The sequence below is a fragment of the Myxine glutinosa genome, chromosome 10, assembly GCF_964187855.1.
Source record: "Myxine glutinosa chromosome 10, kmMyxGlut1.1, whole genome shotgun sequence".
NCBI lineage: Eukaryota > Metazoa > Chordata > Myxini > Myxiniformes > Myxinidae > Myxine > Myxine glutinosa.
In genome coordinates, this window is record NC_136270.1 from 8392099 (window position 1) to 8410282 (window position 18184).

Consider the following 18184-nt stretch of genomic DNA (forward strand, 5'->3'; position numbering starts at 1 on the left):
TTCTGTAACTAAAAAGATTAAAACCTCGCATTTAATTTACAGTGTCAACGTTAACTTGTGAATTTTGCTAAATAGCTGCGTGATGACGGATCGGAATGACAGCCACGCAACCTCAAACGACAGTGATACACCTCCGATTAAAACAACGTCGATTTCACCGCCAAATCAATTAATTAATTCTGAATTTCAATGCTATAAACGCGGGAAGCAATTTGCTACGTATTACTAATGTTATACACCACGACAATCCTCTTCTGCCTGATTGGCTATTAAGTGTTTATTTTGGACGTCTCAAAAATGTCTCAGGTAAATACAAAAAAAGATACCATGTATTATTTATGAAGCAGTTCAATAGAGGATAAATTTTACTTCATTCATTTTCTTGTCTCGATTGAAGGTGTTCTTGAAGTTCCGCTTCCGAGTTTGAGGGTTTGGCGTTTGAGGGTTTGGCGTTTCCGGTTGTAACCATCCCGTAAACATGGTATATTGGTATATGCTTCTTCCTCTCTGATGATCCTCACTCAAAATACAGCTTATTTATCGTTATAACCCGACTGACGATGTGTATTTAGATAGATTTTCCATTTCTCAATAACGACAGCGTTTGGGATATTTTAAATTATGATGATTTTATGAAGGTTTTCATTGGAGTTTGGGTGCTTCGTGGCGTTTATATGTGTGATGGACCCATCCGGTCACTACCCATCTCTCCAAGTCATGTTTTTGAGCATCTTTGGGAATCGAACCCACACCAGTGAGGACAATCTTTATCCATGAGACCACCGCTTTAGCTTGGTGTGTGTGTGTGTGTTTTGTGTGTGTTTTGTTTGTGTGTGTGTATATGTTTGTGTGTGTACGTGTGCGTTTGTGAGTGCGTATGTGTGTTTGTGTGCGCATGTTTGTGTTTGTGTATGTTTGTGAGTGCGTATTTGTGTGTGTGCGCGCACGTGTGTGTGTGCACGTGTGTTTGAGTGTGTTTGTGCGTGAACGTGTGTGTTTGTGTGCGTATGTGTGTGTCTGTCCGTCCGTGTCTGTCAATCCAAAGTGCAGGCTCTATATGTGGATCCTTGATTTCTGTAGAAATGTACTTGCAATGTTATTGTGGATGCTAGTAGGCATCAATAGGTGACTTGGTGATTTATCGGGCTTCCAGGCAGGTAAATAAATGAACACATTGATGTCTGTGTGAGAGTCAGTACTGTCGGTCATTCACACACTAAAGTGCTGAGACGTGCACGGCTACTAACCAAGCTTATTAGTTTGATCATCCTTGATTATATACAGTCCAATGTTCATTTTCTCTCTCTGTCTCTCCCTCTCTTTCATTCGCTTTCATTCTCTCTCTTCTTTCATTCTCTCGCTCTTCTTCCATTTTCTTTCATTCTCGCTCTCTTGTTTCATTCTCTTTCATTCTCTCTCTCTTCTTTCATTCGCTTTCATTCTCTCTCTCTCCTTTCATTCTATTTCATTCTCTGTGTTTCAGGCCGAAGTTGAAGAAACGCTCAAACGCATTCAGGCACAAAAGGGAGTCATTGGTGTCATTGTCATAAATTCTGAAGGTGTGGTGTGTTTCATTTATTTTTGTCGATTGTTTTTGGTTTTTTTCATCCTGTTTAATCAATACCTCTCGAATTGTGATACTCACTCCCTGTTTGCACTACTTGATATTCAAATGTGCTCTTCAGCATATCCCCAATGCTTGTTTCCTTGATCTGCCTCTGATTTTCCTCTCTCTCAAACACAGGTAACACAGTTGAGCACTAAAATCTCATGTCTGCCATCTTCACATTATTCAGGCATGCCTATCCGGAGTACAATGGACAACAACACCACGGTGCAATACGCCAGCCTGATGCAGCAGTTATCTGTAATGGCCCGCAGTGCCGTGAGAGAGGTCGATCCACAAAATGACCTGACTTTCCTTCGTATCCGATCCCGCAAGAATGAGATCCTCGTAGCACCAGGTAGATCCAACTTTTATAAAGTTCACCATTTTTGTGCTTTATTGTGATTGATTTTTGTTCAACGCCGGCCTATCTTTATGGTATGGAGACTGTGGCACTGACAGAGAGACAACAACAGAGGCTTCAGGTTTATGAGAACAACTGGGTCAGGAGGATTGCTGGAGTGAAGAGTGTGGATAGAAGGACGATGGATGAACTGAGGGAGAAGATTGGTGTGCAGATGAGCTAAGGTGGGCTGGAGGTGGGCTAAGGTGGGCTGGACACTTGGTGCAAGAGAGCGGATAGGTTGAGGGAACAAGGTCGGAGGAAAAGAGGTAGAATGTGGTTGAGATCAGAGTATTGTGTGAAGAGGCATATCAGTAAGGTAGAGTGGAGATAGTTGACTGAAGACAGAGGGGAGTAGATGAGTATTGTGGTCAAGGTAGAGGGCAGGCCAGCAGTTTGGTGCCATTGGACCTTACTCCTTATAAAGGGCAGAGGAGAAGAGGAAGAGGAATTGATAATACAGACTTGGCATTAATATGGATTTTTTTTTTTTTCTTGACTTGGGTTTACTTTCTGAACTCAGTATATCAATCTGGTGAGTTTATTTTACCCTTCGGTGATGTCTTTGTTGAAAGAACCATGTCACTGATTGTCTTTCGCAGCAAGAAGTCACTAACAGGATTATATCACAGGTGGCGTGACAAAATGTAAGGACAGGTACATTTGACGATTGGCTTCACAATCGGGTATATAAGGGTTGTTGCGTTCTGCATTAGTGGAAAACAACTGCTGCATGTCTACAAAAGTTATTGCCGCTTCCTCTGGAGATGGTCCGTCAACTTGACAATGCTGTTTGTCATGGAGTGGTGGCTACGAAATTCTGGCATGAAACAGCGTGCTATTGCTCGGCAGTATGGCATCACTCAAGGTCAGGTGTCAACGATCCTGAAACGAAATGCTCAGAGGGGTGTCCCTACTCCAATACCGAGGCCAGGACGTCCATGCAGAACCACAAGCAGAGATGATCGCCAGCTGCACCGGTTAGTCTGCAATGGCCGTACCAAGTCAGCTAATCGGCTTAGGGCTGAGTGGCAGCAACTGACAAATGTGCCTGTATCCAGAAGGCTAGTCAACCAACGACTGGTTCAAGCAGGCTATCGTGCCAGGCGTCCCCTGAGAAAGCCACGCCTGATCAGACAACACAGCCAGCGCCGATTGCAGTGGGCCAGAGAGCACCGTCAAAGGTAGCCAGGACACTGGAATCACGTGACCTTCAGTGACGAGTCTAGATTTCTGGTCTATCGTCAAGATGGCCGCGTCCGAGTGCACAGACAAGTGCATGAAGCCCACAACGAAGATTGTATAGTGCCAAGAGTCCAAGCTGGAGGTGGTGGGGTGACCGTTTGGGCTGCTTTTCATGCAGGGGGCAAAACTGACCTGGTTGTTCTGAATGGAAACCTGAACCAGTTCAAGTACAGGGTCATTCTGGAAGAAACATTGCTTCCATTTGCTCGTGCAGCCTTTCGAGGAAACTTTGTCTTCCAAGATGACAATGCACGGCCTCATCGTGCTCGCATGATCCAACACTTTCTTGCTCACCGTGGTGTAGAGCATATGGAGTGGCCTGCCATGTCCCCGGATATGAATCCGATAGAGAACTTGTGGGCAGAATTAACGCGTCAAATCGACAACTTGGACCAGCAGCCGACCTCTGTGCGTGAATTGCAGCAGACTATTGTCACTGCATGGCAAGCGATTCCTGTCCAAACCTTGGCAAATCTCGTGAACAGCATGCCTTCGACGTGTACGTGCTCTCCTGAATGCTCGTGGGGGTTACACGAAGTACTGAACTGTAATTTTACTGTCCGTAATCCCAGTCATAATTTAGCTTTTGTTTTTGTTGAAAAAAAAATTTGGCTAATGTGCAAAATAAAGAGATACTTCTGGAAAACGTACAGAAGTTTAACACAGTACTGTCCGTGAATTGAGTTCGATATCAGTTTACATCACTTTCAAGGATCAATTTATTTGCTTCGACATGTCAAATGTGTTTTTTGTTTCTTTTACAGGTCACATTAACAAAATCTAGAATAATTTCAACATAATTCCAATGAACTTTTGGTTCTAAGTCATCTTGAAAAGTAAGTTCACCCCCACAAAAAAAATATTCCATATTAAATGCCAAGTCTGTACTTGTGGGGGGTGGGGGGGGGGGGGGAGTTGAGGGGATTTAGGTTTTTTAATATACATGATCGAGGCTTGTGGAAGACCTTGAGTAGAATGGAATGGAACAAAATGGAAAGGGGGAAACACCACCAGCAGAGTAAAAGTGAGAGGGAGATCTAGCGGAAGGGGAGGAAGGCACATGGGGGTGAACAAGCTGCACACAAGCTGAATGTAACACAGCAAGAAGAGGAAAAGGGAAGTCGGGGATGAAACAGACAAGGAGCAAACAAACCGACAACTAAAACGAAACGAGGGGAGGGAGAGGGGGGGGGGGGGATCACAATGACCTGGGAAAAGGGAGTGCTTGAGAATGACATCATTTGGGGGAGAATAAATCATGCATATCGAATGGGGAATGACTTGGGATAGTGGCAAATAGCTGTCTTGAAGCCCTGGAGAAAAGAATGGGACCGAACAGACTGGGGAAGTTGGTTCCACAGTTGAGATAATAGGAACAAATGAGGGGAGGTGAACAGTGAGCTTGGATTTTGAGAGTTTAACAAGAAAAGGGTTACTGGCGGACAGTGTGCACCCTCCATAAATAAACCTGGGAGGGACAGAGCCCAGAAATGGATGCAAGACCAAAAAGGAGGTGGTAGAATACAGGGAGGCCACCAACCTGTCTGCGATGTGAAAGTAACAGGTCTCAACACTCGGTTTCATCACGGGAGATTCCAATGATTGTGAGGGCTTCGCTTTCCATGCCATCAAGTAGGACAAGGTGTGAGGCAGGGGTGCCAGCCCAAAGGGGAGAGCAGTACTCCATCAAGCTACAAATGAAAGTCTTTTAGATTGTCAGCGATGTGATGTTCATGTTTGTTGTTGGTGTTGTTGTTGTTGTACCGTATTGTATCGTTTGTATGTTGTTGTATCGTTTTTACCTTCGCAAAAGCGGAAGGTTATGTTTTGATCGCTGTGTATTTATTTGTATGTCTGTGTGTGTGTGTGTGTGTGTGTATGTTATTCGCATAACTCAAAAAGTATTCAACCGAATTGCATGAAATTTGGTGGGATGATTGGTTATTATACGGGACACATTTGATTAGATTTTGGGAGCAATCGGGTCAAAGGTCAAGGTCAAGGTCACGAAAAGGTCAAAATCGTATTTTTACCATAGCGCGGTCAATTTTTATCCAATTGGCATGCAACTAATGCCAAAATGTTCAGAATTCAATGCCCGATCTTGTGATATACGACATGACCCAGTGAAGACATTACCCTTGTTAGCGGTTGGGGGTCAAAGGTCAGGGGGGTCACGACCTTGCAAAATGTGCGTTTTTTGTCATAACTCGGTCAATTCTTATCCGATTTGCATGAAATCAGCACCAAACTGTTCACTGTTCTGTTCCCTACACTCCCATGCCAAGTACAGAACAGTAGCTGCGGCGAAGGTATGCGCTCTACCGAGTGCCCGTTCTAGTTTGTTGTTGTTGTTGTACTGTTGTCGTTTGTTGTTTGACTTTGATCGGCCGGTAGTTTTACGTATCCTACATCTGTTGTCCAAGAACCCAAACTTGAAGTCCTCGTCTCGTTCACACCAAATTGAATGGGTCGTGAATGGTGGAAGATGCCACTATCCTGCAGGTACTACTTTCACGAATGTGAAGATGGTTGCAATGCTACAGACATCCGTGGAGATTGTTTTTTTTTTTGTTTTTTTTTTGTTTTGTGTGTTACCATGAAAGCCTTGTCTGCCATTCTCAAATGTGCGTGTCAAAAACGACCGTCATTGAAATTGCGTTTTTTCTTTATTTGCAGAAAAAGACTACCTGTTGATTGTGATTCAGAACACAAACGAATGAAATTGCAACTCACATGACTCGAGCAACTTTGCACATCGTCCACGATATCGTTCACTTTGATGTTCATTCAAGAACACAAGTTTGGTGTAAACAATTGCATGTTTGTCATTGATTTTCAGACCTCTTTCTCCTAACTTAACTCACCGGTTAATATTCAACGATGACAGTGAGGAGGGATTTTGTTGTGATAAGCAGGATGAGGGATTTTGTTGTGATAAGACTGATGGGGTTAGTAAAGAGCACTTTTTTGTGACTTTATTATAATTTCTTTCTTTTTACTGTTAAGTTAGCCTTTGCTTGGAATAAAGTAGCTCTGCAATTGATTCAATAAACTTCTAAAGCGTGGTGAGTTGATGGTTAATTGATCTCCAAGACGTGATTTTTGAAATAACCAATATGATGTATGAATGCTAAATGAGGCCTTGTGTGGGTGTGTGTTTACACCGACTCGGTTCTGTTTGACGGGCACGTTTAACCTGCAGTTACCAGTGCGAAACCTATAATTCAAATTGTGTTTTAAACATAATTTTCAGCATTTAGATGAAATCGTGGCAATTTCAAAATGGTTAACCATAGTTGTTCAATTCCTGAATGCAAATCAGACTCATGGAAATATAGGAATATGAGAGATGCCAAGTTCGTACCATTTCCTGTTAATACAATTAGCTCGTAGTGGCCGTGGTTATAACACACACCCGAACACGAACGGACGCTTCTCTTTTCACCAATAGATGCAAAAATATAGTATAATTTCTCTTGTGGCCCCGGAACCAACCAAACGATGTATTTCCAACGGCCCTCACAATCCATACAACTTCGCCTCACCCTACCCACCTCCTCCCAAACTTGATTCATAGTTAATACAGTATCAACATTTTAGACTTGGCCTTTGCATCAACAACCCCAGATATATAACCTTCCCATCGGTGTTAAGAAGCATAAAGGTTTTGGTAGAACATGCCCATCAATAAACCTTCAGGCCTTGCATGGGCCTACATTGTTAGGAGGTTTTGCAGTATGGGCTGCAAGGTATAAACAAGAAAGAGCAATCGGAGATTGCAGACCCTCGCCAGCACGTGTTTTTCGTGTTTTTTTAGGCTTTTGTGTTAAAACAAATATGGCGGCCAAACCACATGACCGATGACGTCATCATCTTTTTTTCCTTCACCAATTTATCCCTAGGTGACACTCGAGAAATTTCATCTTGATCGGATGAAGTTTTGTACTTGTCGAATTATGACGTCATAATGGAGGCACCTATGATGTCATCATGAACATATGTTATTCCCCATGGAGAGTTCTTTACAATGAGCCGTCTCAATTTTTTTCTATGCAGCGCTTTCGGAGATATGGAGGTGCAAAGGTTTTCGGTTTTTCCAAGATGGCGGCCGAACCACGTGACCGATGACGTTATAATTATCGTAAAAAAATCTACAGGATGAGTTGCACCTCTGGCGAAAATTTCCTGTCAATCGGACCAACGGTTGCAGAGAAAATCATATTTATTCTGTGTGGACAAACAACCAGACAGACAAACGGACTCAAATGCAATACCCTCTCCTCTAGCGAGGGTAACAAGACAAAGTCTAACAGCGGCGTAGCGGGGCTTGTTTGATACTTTAGTTGAAGAGGATAGTATGACCTGGGTGGGGATACCAATTCGCAAATAATGTAAGTATAAATTTTTTTTGAAGTACTGTAAGTCTCCAATCTGTCTGTCATGGAAGTGGAAGATTGCATTGAGACACTCATGGTTTATTCTGTACGAGCAAAAGTATCCGGCTTTACCGGGTAACAATGAATCGCTTCCTGACGGGAATATGATATACGCAATCTGTGTCCATCATCTAGATTTAATTTTAAAAATAGATCGCAGGTACAGATCGCTAAACGCTCTTTCACCTACATCATTCTCATCGACCCTCTGAAAAAATGTCCACTTCTCCCTTCGTTGACCTCCACACCCCTTCTGATCTCACTGACTACTACAACCACACTCTCTCCTCCTGCCTTGACCAACTTGTGCCTATAAAAACCAAAACAGTTTCTTTCACCCATTCTGCTCCCTGGTTTACCCCTGAACTCCGCCTGATGAAAACTCGTGCTCGCCAACTTGAAAGACTCCGCAATAAAACAGGTCTCACAGTTCACTCCCAGGCCTACAAGGACCACATACAACACTATAAAGATGCCCTCTCCCGCGCCCGCTCCGCCTACTACTCTCAAATTATCCACTCTGGCTCCGGAAACCCAAAAGCACTCTTCTCTACAATAAACAAACTCCTCAGCCCCCTGAACACCACCACCCAGTCATTCACAATAGACAACTGCATCGCCTTCCTTTCATTCTTCCAACGCAAAATTGAAAACATCTACAACAGCTTGACCACCGCCGCACCCGCTCCCCCTCAAACCACCTGCCCCCCCTTATCCTGCCATCCCCTGTCTCAATTCTCCCCAGTCTCCCCTACTGACCTCTCTGAACTCCTCATTGGAATGAAAACTGCCACCTGCACTCTTGACCCCATCCCCTCCAGCTTTGTCAAGGCCTCCCTCCCTGCTCTCTCTCCACTTATCATTGCAACAATAAACTCCTCCCTGTCTACAGGCATCGTCCCACCATCCCTCAAAATTGCTGCTGTTACCCCCATTCTGAAAAAACCTGGACTAAACCCTGACACCCTAAATAACTTCAGACCCATCTCCAACCTACCCTTTCTGTCAAAGGTTTTGGAACGCGCTGTAGCCACTCAACTCAAACATCACCTCTCTGCCAATAACCTGTATGAAACATTCCAATCCGGATTCCGCTCCAACCACAGTACTGAAACTGCTCTCCTCAAAATCACCAACGACCTTCTCCTCTCCTCTGACGCTGGCAACCTCAACATTCTCATCCTCCTCGACCTCAGCGCCGCCTTTGACACCATCGATCACACCATCCTCCTCACCCAACTTGAAACCACCTTTAACATTACCGGCACTGCCCTCTCTTGGATTAAATCATACCTCTCTGACAGACGTCAGTTCATCTCCATCAATAACTGCAAATCCCCTACTGCTCCCCTCCCCCAAGGTGTCCCCCAAGGTTCAGTTCTTGGCCCCCTCCTCTTCATCCTTTACCTGTCCCCCCTCGGTCACTTAATCCGCCGTCATGGTCTCCAATTCCACTGCTTCGCCGATGACATCCAGCTTTTCATCTCCACCAAGTCCATCTCCACCGCCACCCACTCTATCCTGACAAACTGCATCACTGAAATAAAATCCTGGCTTCAAATCAACTTCCTCAAACTTAACTGTGATAAATCTGAAATAATCATCATTGGCCCAAAAACGCTCACCAAGTCCACCCATAACTTTGCCCTCAACATCGACGGTTTCCCAGTATCCACCTCCCCTCACATCCGGAATCTTGGCATCATCTTTGACCAAACCCTCTCCTTCGACAAATACACTAAACAGATCACAAAGACAGCCTTCTTTCACCTGAAAAACATCGCCCGTCTCCGTCCATCCCTCTCCTCCGTGGCTGCAGAAACCCTCATCCACGCCTTCATCACTTCCCGTCTGGACTACTGCAATAGCCTCCTTTATGGTTCACCCTCAACAATCACCAATAAACTCCAATACATTCAGAACTCCGCTGCCCGTCTACTCACTCATTCCCGGACCCGTGACCACATCACCCCCGTCCTTTACAAGCTTCACTGGCTCCCCATCTCCCAGAGAATCCAGTACAAAATCCTCCTCTTGACCTACAAAGCCCTCCATAACCTAGCCCCATCCTACCTGGCTGACCTCCTCTCCAGACACACTCCCACCCGCAACCTCCGCTCTGCTGGTACCAACCTCCTGTACCCCCCCCCCCCCCCATCCGGACCAAATTTAGATCCTGGTGGGACAGGGCCTTCTCCATCGCTGCTCCCACCCTCTGGAACTCGCTACCTCACACCATCAGAGACTCCTCCTCACTCACCACATTCAAAACATCACTCAAGACCCACCTGTTCAACACTGCATTCAACATTTAACCCACAGCATCTAACCCCTGACTATCTCCTCTCCTTCTCCCTCCTTTGTGCTTTGAATATTTCCCTATTGATTCTTCTTTTTTTGCAATTGTTTTTATGTTTTGCTATGCATTATGTTTTGCACTCTGTCAAAGCGTCTTTGGGCTTCCTGAAAAGCGCTATATAAAATAATAAGAACCTTGGGCCGAATCTCGCGCTTCACCAGTGCGCGTGCGCGAATTTACGTCACGTCGGCAGCGAGAAGGGGTTCCCCAACACGAACCAATCAGGAACTGCCACGTCACACTTATATGATCTCAGAATTCCTGTGACAGGAATTCGCGTTACACTGGCTGGAAGTCATTCGCTGGAGGCGCTTCCTCAGCGCTAATAAATGCATTATTATTATTGGCGCTGAGGAAGCACCTTTAGCGATTGACTTCCAGCCAGTGTAACGCTAATTCCTGTCACAGGAATTCTGAGATCATATAAGTGGGCGTGGCAGTTCCTGATTGGTTCGTGTTGGGGAACGCCTTCTCGCTGCCGACGTGACGTAAATTCGCGCACGCGCACTGGTGATTGGCGCTGAGGAAGCGCCTCTAGCGAATGACTTCCAGCCAGTGTAACGCTAATTCCTGTCACAGGAATTCTGAGATCATATAAGTGGGCGTGGCAGTTCCTGATTGGTTCGTGTTGGGGAACGCCTTCTCGCTGCCGACGTGACGTAAATTCGCGCACGCGCACTGGTGAAGCTTACTCGATCTTACTCGATCCCATATTACATGTACTTTCATTGCATACAAATTATACTTCCTCCTAGAAATTCCATGCCCGAACCTCAGCGCAATCCAAGAGGATTCACTTGTTATTATTACAGTGGACTCTGATGCAGTGGAGTGCCACCCGATCCCATGGAAGTTACACTCACAAACTGCTTACGGAGTCCCAGGCTATGCTTCTGCAATTTAATAAACCATTAGTGTAAGACAATGACTTTGTTTTGCTCCTTCAGCTGCCAGTTTCGTTCAGTTTCAGTAACACACTGTGTGTGTTAACACACAGTAACACACACACACATACACACACACACACACACACACACACACACACACTAACACACGTGCACTTAGTAACACACACACACACACACACATAGTAACACACACACACACAGTACAGTAACACACACGCACATAGTATCGCACATACACAGTAACACACAGTGACACACACACACACACACACACATAGTATCGCACACACACAGTAACACACATGCACATAGTAACACACACACACAGTAACACACACACACACACACATAGTATCACACACACACACACACACAGTAACACACACACGCACATAGTATCGCACACACACAGTAACACACACAAACATAGTAACACACAATAACACACAAAAACATAGTAACACACACAAACATAGAAACACATACAAACATAGTAACACACACAGTAGCACACACAGTAACAGTGTTTGAAGCCTTACCCATGGAAAGTGTCACTCCTGCCTTTGATTCGTCCTCGTTCGTCACGATTTGTGCACCCGTCGGCAACACACGATGGCATTTTGCTTTGAAGTACAGTAACACACACACTGAACCAACCATACACCACTCCAATCCAGTAACCTCGCAGTCACAACAAAGGGATTGCAGTGTTCCGATTATATTTACGATATAATTATTGTTATTAACATTATTATTATCTATCTATAATTCCAGTAATCTCTGTGTGTGTGTCTGTGTGTATGCGACCGCTGTTTCTCGACAACTACCGGTCCGATATACTTGAAACTTGCCAGGTATATTGCTGGGGACCCGAGGATGTGCCTTTTCATTACCTTCGCAAAAGCGGAAGGTTATGTTTTGATCGCTGTGTATTTATTTGTATGTCTGTGTGTGTGTGTGTGTGTGTGTATGTTATTCGCATAACTCAAAAAGTATTCAACCGATTCGCATGAAATTTGGTGGGATGATAGGTTATTATCCGGGAACCATTTGATTAGATTTTGGAATCGATCGGGTCAAAGGTCAAGGTCATGAAAAGGTCAAAATCGTCTTTTTACCATAGCGCGGTCAATTTGTGTCCAATTTGTATGAAACTAATGCCAAAATGTTCAGAATTCAATGCCCAATCTTGTGATATGCGACATGACACTCTGACGTCATAACCCTTGTTAGCGGTTGGGGGCCAAAGGTCAGGGGGGTCACGCCCTTGCAAAATGTGCGGTTTTTTTTAAATCATAACGCGGTCAATTCGGATCCAAATTGGATGAAAGTAGATGTGTCATTCTTATGTGTCATGATGTTTTCGACTGTTGGTGCAATTTGAAGAGATGAAAAACAGAACATACTGTATATATATATATGCATATTTTACAGTTGTAAGGATGCATGTAATAAACTTGGATTAGCAGCCGTAAACATGGTTCTTTCCGTGCAAATCAACGGGACTATGGCACAGTGACAACGAATCAGCGCCGAGATCTTGTAGTCATCGAGTGTCATTCCCTCGAATCTTGCTACACAGATCTTGTAGTCTTTTATTTTGGCAACAAAAGTAGCTGCGGCGAAGGTATGCGCTCTACCGAGTGCCCGTTCTAGTCAAGGTTTTAAATTAATCGGACAAGTAGTTACCGAGCTATGTCCAAAAAACGATTCAACCAATCAGAGAGCAGCGAGTTATCACGTGTGCCGAACGTGGCGAACAGACTCTGCCTCGGACGGCACATTTGAGAGCGTATTCATTTATTTCACGTTGGCAAACTATGTTGCCGCTATGTTGGCGTTAAACTATGTTTTAAAACTAATTAAAACTAATTTGCGATTCTTTCGCTTTCCTGCACGTTTGTGCACGCTATGGTGATTTCTTTACCAAACTCCGCAAGCCGTTCGCTTTGGACCAAACCATTTCATGTAAATAGAGGGGGGTGGATTGTCACCGTACTCGCAAGCCGTTCGCTTTGGACCAAACCATTTCATGTAAATAGAGGGGGGGGATTGTCACCGTACTCGCAAGCCGTTCGCTTTGGACCAAACCATTTCATGTAAATAGAGGGGGGGGGGATTGTCACCGTACTCGCAAGCCGTTCGCTTTGGCTTTGCGAATGGACCAAACCATTTCATGTAAATAGAGGGGGGGGGGGGGGGATATAATTTTAGATATATATATAGTACGGGCATGCCCTAGTAACTACAAAAACAAAAACGTGGCACCGTCATGGTATTAAGAAACTTGGGCTAATTTGTCCGAATCGGCCTGAAGGTGAGGCATGAAGGCATGAAGCCTAAAGCCGAAACATACCGTGTTGTTGGAAGACCCGCAAACCCTAGGCTTTCCATATTTCATGGTCATTTTAACAATCGGTTTGTTTGCGTTTCACGCTGAATGAAAAACGTCAAGGTAGAGCATGCAGATTGTGATATATGACAGGTTTGACGATATTGTTACGGAACCCAACGTCGGCCTCGGATCCCTTCTCGAGGGGGGATTAGTCCCCTCGTTTGTGACTGACCGACGTGGTCCCTGAAGCTGCACAAGCTCCCTCCAGAGGCAGGTGAGCAGCTTCGTTCGCGACCGCGGATGAGATGTTAATTTGCCGAGCGGATGGCAGCCGCGGCACGAACCGTTAACAAAGACTAACCCGATCCTGAACGTTGGCCAAATCGTGCCACAGGTATTCAATGGGGAAAAGACAAAGACGACGGATGTGAAGAAGAAGAAGACAAAAAGGGTTTGAAATACGACTATAATTTATTACTAATATTTACACAATTAAAAGAAACCAAGGAGGAGGAAGGATAATAAAATAAAAACAAGAAGAAGAAGCGGACAGAGTGCACCTAAGCTTACCTATGCAGTCCTACTTAACCCAGGACAGAACAAACAAAAGACAGACACACGAATGGGGAATGAAGGCAGGAACGATTGGCTGGAAGGAGGGGAAGGTCCAACTGGAACCGGAGCACGGTCGGGCCGGGAGTGAGCAGCCGCCGCCCCCTTCTCGATCGGCACGTTCAGCAGCCGCCGTTCCTTCGCGGCCATGGTCGAAAACTGCCATCGAAGCTCAAAGCTGTGGTGGTTTAAAGCTCATGGGACATCCCTCTCTCTCCTCCTGGATCATGCAGCTCGTCTCAGGTGCGTTGCGTGCTTTTTAAGCGCTCATCCTCTGTGCTCATCTCCGTAGCTCATCTGGACTCATCTCTGTAGCTCATCTGGACTCATCTCCGTAGCTCATCTGGACTCATCTGCCTAGCTCATCTCCAGCGCATCTGAGGTGGGGGCGTCTCGTGCGGGTTATATAGGCCATGCCCTTCAACCTTCGCGAACCTACTCGACGGTTCTCCCCACGCCCTCTCAAAGCCAAACCCCTCGTTCTGGGTTGGTCAGCAAGAGCTGGCTCACTCCTCCCCTCTATGACGAGGTGGAGACACGCCTTTCTTCTCCAAGCCGACCGCGTGCTCAATGGAGGCAAATGCAGTTGGTAATAAAGGCTTTTGGAATGGGAATGAAAGGGAATCTACTCTATTTGAATTCGGTGCAATGGAGTATTAATTAATGGAAGACAAAGCCTTAACCTAATACACAGAATAAGGAAATAACTACCAACACGGAGGAAATCTATGATTGGCTAACGTGATTGTATATGACCTAACTAAGGGACGCCCTTTGACCTTTATACACAACTGGAGGAAGGAGGGTGATATTTTTACAACAATAAAAAAACACAATTCTCATTTCCACAACACTGCACCCTCCTCCTCTTAGGCACGTCCCGGGCCTATTACCTTTACTTTTAGTGTGGCACGTAGGTGTAGAGCCCTCTACATTTAACCTGACCCTGAGTGTGACAGTTTTAAAACACAAATAAATATGTCCCCCTGCTCCATTGCACCCTACCTAACAGACTCACGCCCACAGCTAACCGAATTGCGGAATTGTCTTCAAACTATACATTTACGGGGGGGGGGGGGGAGCATTATTTACAGTCACTCTATTTTATTTACAAAACGCAACCCAGGACCTGTGATTGTTCTTTTGGGAGGGAGACAGTCTGCCCTGCATCGACGCACCATGAAGCACCCAAAAACACCATCAAGCACCACAAAGCACCCTTTGGCGCACAGTCACCACAGTTCTTAATAAAAATAACCAAACAAACCCTTGGTGCTGGTCTTCCTCTTCGGCTCCCTCTGCTGGCCATTGGTATTCTTCCAGATGTTGTCAACTTCTTTGCTGGCGGCCTATTTGGACATAAAATGAAATGCACCAGACGTGTCCATTTTTATTTATTTATGGCCCACAGGGCCGACTATTGTGGTTCACCTGTGTGGCATCGGTGCCCTGTGACCAAGGTCCGCCAGCAAGATCTTGGGCCTTCATGGCCGGTTCCAGCAGAGGGGCCCTGCCCCAACCCATGGGGTCCATCAGTGGTGCTCAGCCACAGACATGTGGTCCATAAGGTGGTGCATCGATGCAGACAGCTGGTTCCAGGAGTTTCGGGCGCACAATGGCGGACTCCCGCACGCTCCCCTCGGCGCCCAGTGGTGCACAGTCCTCGTGTGGGAGACAAGGGGGGGAAAAGACAGGTGAGCGAGGGGTAAGGTCACAAGGGTACACACATCAAACAAGGCAATGCGAGGCGAGGTGCGTTTGGAGATGGAGCGGAGAAAAGCTCGTCCCTACCGTACGTCACCCCCCCCCCTGTCACCTACTCTACTCTTGCCCTTACCCCATATTTACAACAATCTACACATTTACAAATTCATCACTAATGTCTTGTCTTCCCCATATTTCCCCTATACCAAATTCGTCTTCACTCCCACTACTTCAAAATTTGCCATCACCAATTCATCATCAATCCTCATAAGGAGGAAGAGATGGAACATCAGCACAATGTCACACCCACGTCATGATGCGTCTCACATTCCAAACATCTGCACAAAATAATAAAAACAACCTGGCATGGTGTGGAGTAGCGTCGTCACCTCAGGTGAGTGGATGTAGATGGTGCAAGGAGATTCTTAATCCTAACTATCCTCTAAATGACTTTAACACACTTTACACTACCCGGGGTCTTTCCCTGCCAATCCATTGGCAATCTTACTCTATGCGGTTTTAAGAACCAAATTCCCATTTACCAAACTGTGGGGCTTTTTTTTTTTTTTTTGTATACTGAATCGAGGCCTCGTGAAAGAGCTAACATTTATTTCACAAACAAATCAACCAGACAAACAAAATATACAAAAAGAGGGAGCGGAAGACAAGATGGGGAGAGAAGGGGAAGCACACAACGACAACATTTGAGAGCAGGGAGAAGTGTGGGAGGGAGAGGGCTTGGGGGCAGGAGGCGTGGGAAGGGGGAGGGGGGGGGGATCACTCCACAGGCTTCATCAATTTGGGGTCTCACTCCCCCGATTCAACTCCCTGTGCCCTTGCACAATTTCAGGACTGGGTCGTGTGGCTCTCCCAGCAGGTCTACCCACCTGCACACCTCCACCACTGTAGTTGCCTCCGAGCTTACCTGCTCCTTAACCTAACACTGGGGAAGGCCCTCTGGCGCTCTCCCCACTCGGTGCCCTCTGGCACTGGGCTACCCGGGTCCGTCCTCCGGATCCTCGGGCCCCATCCACAACTCTAACGGCTCCCAGAGCCCACCTGCGGCCTCACCTGCCCGACATCCTCACAGTGGCGGAGTGTCCATTCCACTACACACACTAACAGGCCACACGCCCAGCCATTTCCACGTCACTAATGCACCCATCCAAACTCCATTCTTCCACACGCACCACAGATGCCAATATCCAACCACAATTTACCTGTACCCTCTACCTAACTCTTACACTACCCTCCCCGGGTATTCGTGATGGGGTCCATCCTCCTTTCCCCCATCCACACCTTCGCACCATCCACTCCACTCCACAGTTTCCACCATACTCACTCCACGACCATCCATTCCATACTCCATATTTTCCACACTCCATGTATTCCACACAACCATTCTCCATACACCTGCAGTTGCACACCTGTGCAATCTCACCTGGTGCCACCTGCACCCTCCTTCCTCCCTGGACCATTTAGTCAACACAACACACATCACCATCACTCACTCATACACTGCTCCATACACCTGTTCAGTTGCACACCTGTGCAATCTCAATCGTTCCTCACTCACTGCTCCATACACTTCCACGCTCAATACACTTTCGATTCTCAAACACACGGCATCATCTTATCTAACTACTCCCCTCTGGAACTTGCGCTTCCCAGTCGACCCTTTAAACTATTGCGCTCCCTCGTCATTATAATCCAAACTAATCTACCTGCGTCCCCACTACAGGTATCGGTGTCACTACCTAACCTTACCGTTACCTATGGTCATCCTCTCTAGATCCCTACACACGATATCCTAACCCTCCCGGGCAAGTTTTCACTGCCAACCCCATAAACCTAGTGCTCCTTTGCCCCGCTGTGAGGGATGGCAGAGTTGCCATCCCACCACATCGGGTATCTCTCACTATAAATTTTGCTCACCAAATTCCAGCCAATTAAAAATTTGCCAATCACTCTACCAATCATCAATCTGCCAATCCTTTGCCAATCATCAAATTTTGCTTTTCAATTTTGGGTCCAAAACACTATCATTATCACAGTCCATTAAACTTGAGCCTCGGTGCATCGTTACATTCCCAAAGCCCGGCTTCGCACAGCCGAGCAATGAACGCGGGTGGTTTGGTCGCCTGCAGGTTGAATCCGTCCGGCTTTTGGTTCAAGGGAGGTGGTTTGGTCGGGCCGAGATTCCACGCACCATCTCGGCGCGGCACCTTGCGGTCCCAGGCCCGATGGCTCAATCTCGCCCGGTCGGAACCCCGCCCCCGCCAGGGGGCACCGTTCCGCTTCCTCCTACTCGCCCTTGAACCGGACCGGTCGCCTCGCCCGACAAGGCCCGGACTCGACCGTGCGGGGCGGGGCCAGGCCCGAATCGTGCGCAACGCTCCGAAGCGGGACGACGCAGCATCGAGCCGCGCGAAGCTTCGCATCCAACAAAGCACGCCCCGCGCGAAGCTTCGCATCCAACAAAGCGCTCCGCGCACCGAGCGCCCGCTATCCGTCGCCCTAACTGCTAACCCGGTCAACGTCGATGCTTCACTTGCATGCTCACACCACGCGAC

At 46.4% G+C, this 18184-nt stretch overlaps 1 protein-coding gene across 1 annotated transcript; it reads left to right on the forward strand.

Annotated features, from left to right (window-relative positions):
* The first annotated feature begins 422 nt into the window (after positions 1–422).
* DYNLRB1 (dynein light chain roadblock-type 1) lies at positions 423–6338 on the forward strand. The gene is made up of 4 exons (XM_068101575.2): positions 423–481; positions 1484–1559; positions 1797–1964; positions 5934–6338. Exons 1-4 carry the CDS (start codon positions 479–481, stop codon positions 5975–5977), a joined length of 291 nt encoding a protein of 96 aa, XP_067957676.1. The 5' UTR covers positions 423–478; the 3' UTR covers positions 5978–6338.
* Positions 6339–18184: the final 11846 nt, after the last annotated feature.

Coding starts and splice junctions, on each gene's coding strand:
- DYNLRB1 (XM_068101575.2), top strand. Junction 1,560..1,796: donor CATTGTCATAAATTCTGAAG/GTGTGGTGTGTT, acceptor CACATTATTCAG/GCATGCCTATCCGGAGTACA. Junction 1,965..5,933: donor TGAGATCCTCGTAGCACCAG/GTAGATCCAACT, acceptor CTTTATTTGCAG/AAAAAGACTACCTGTTGATT.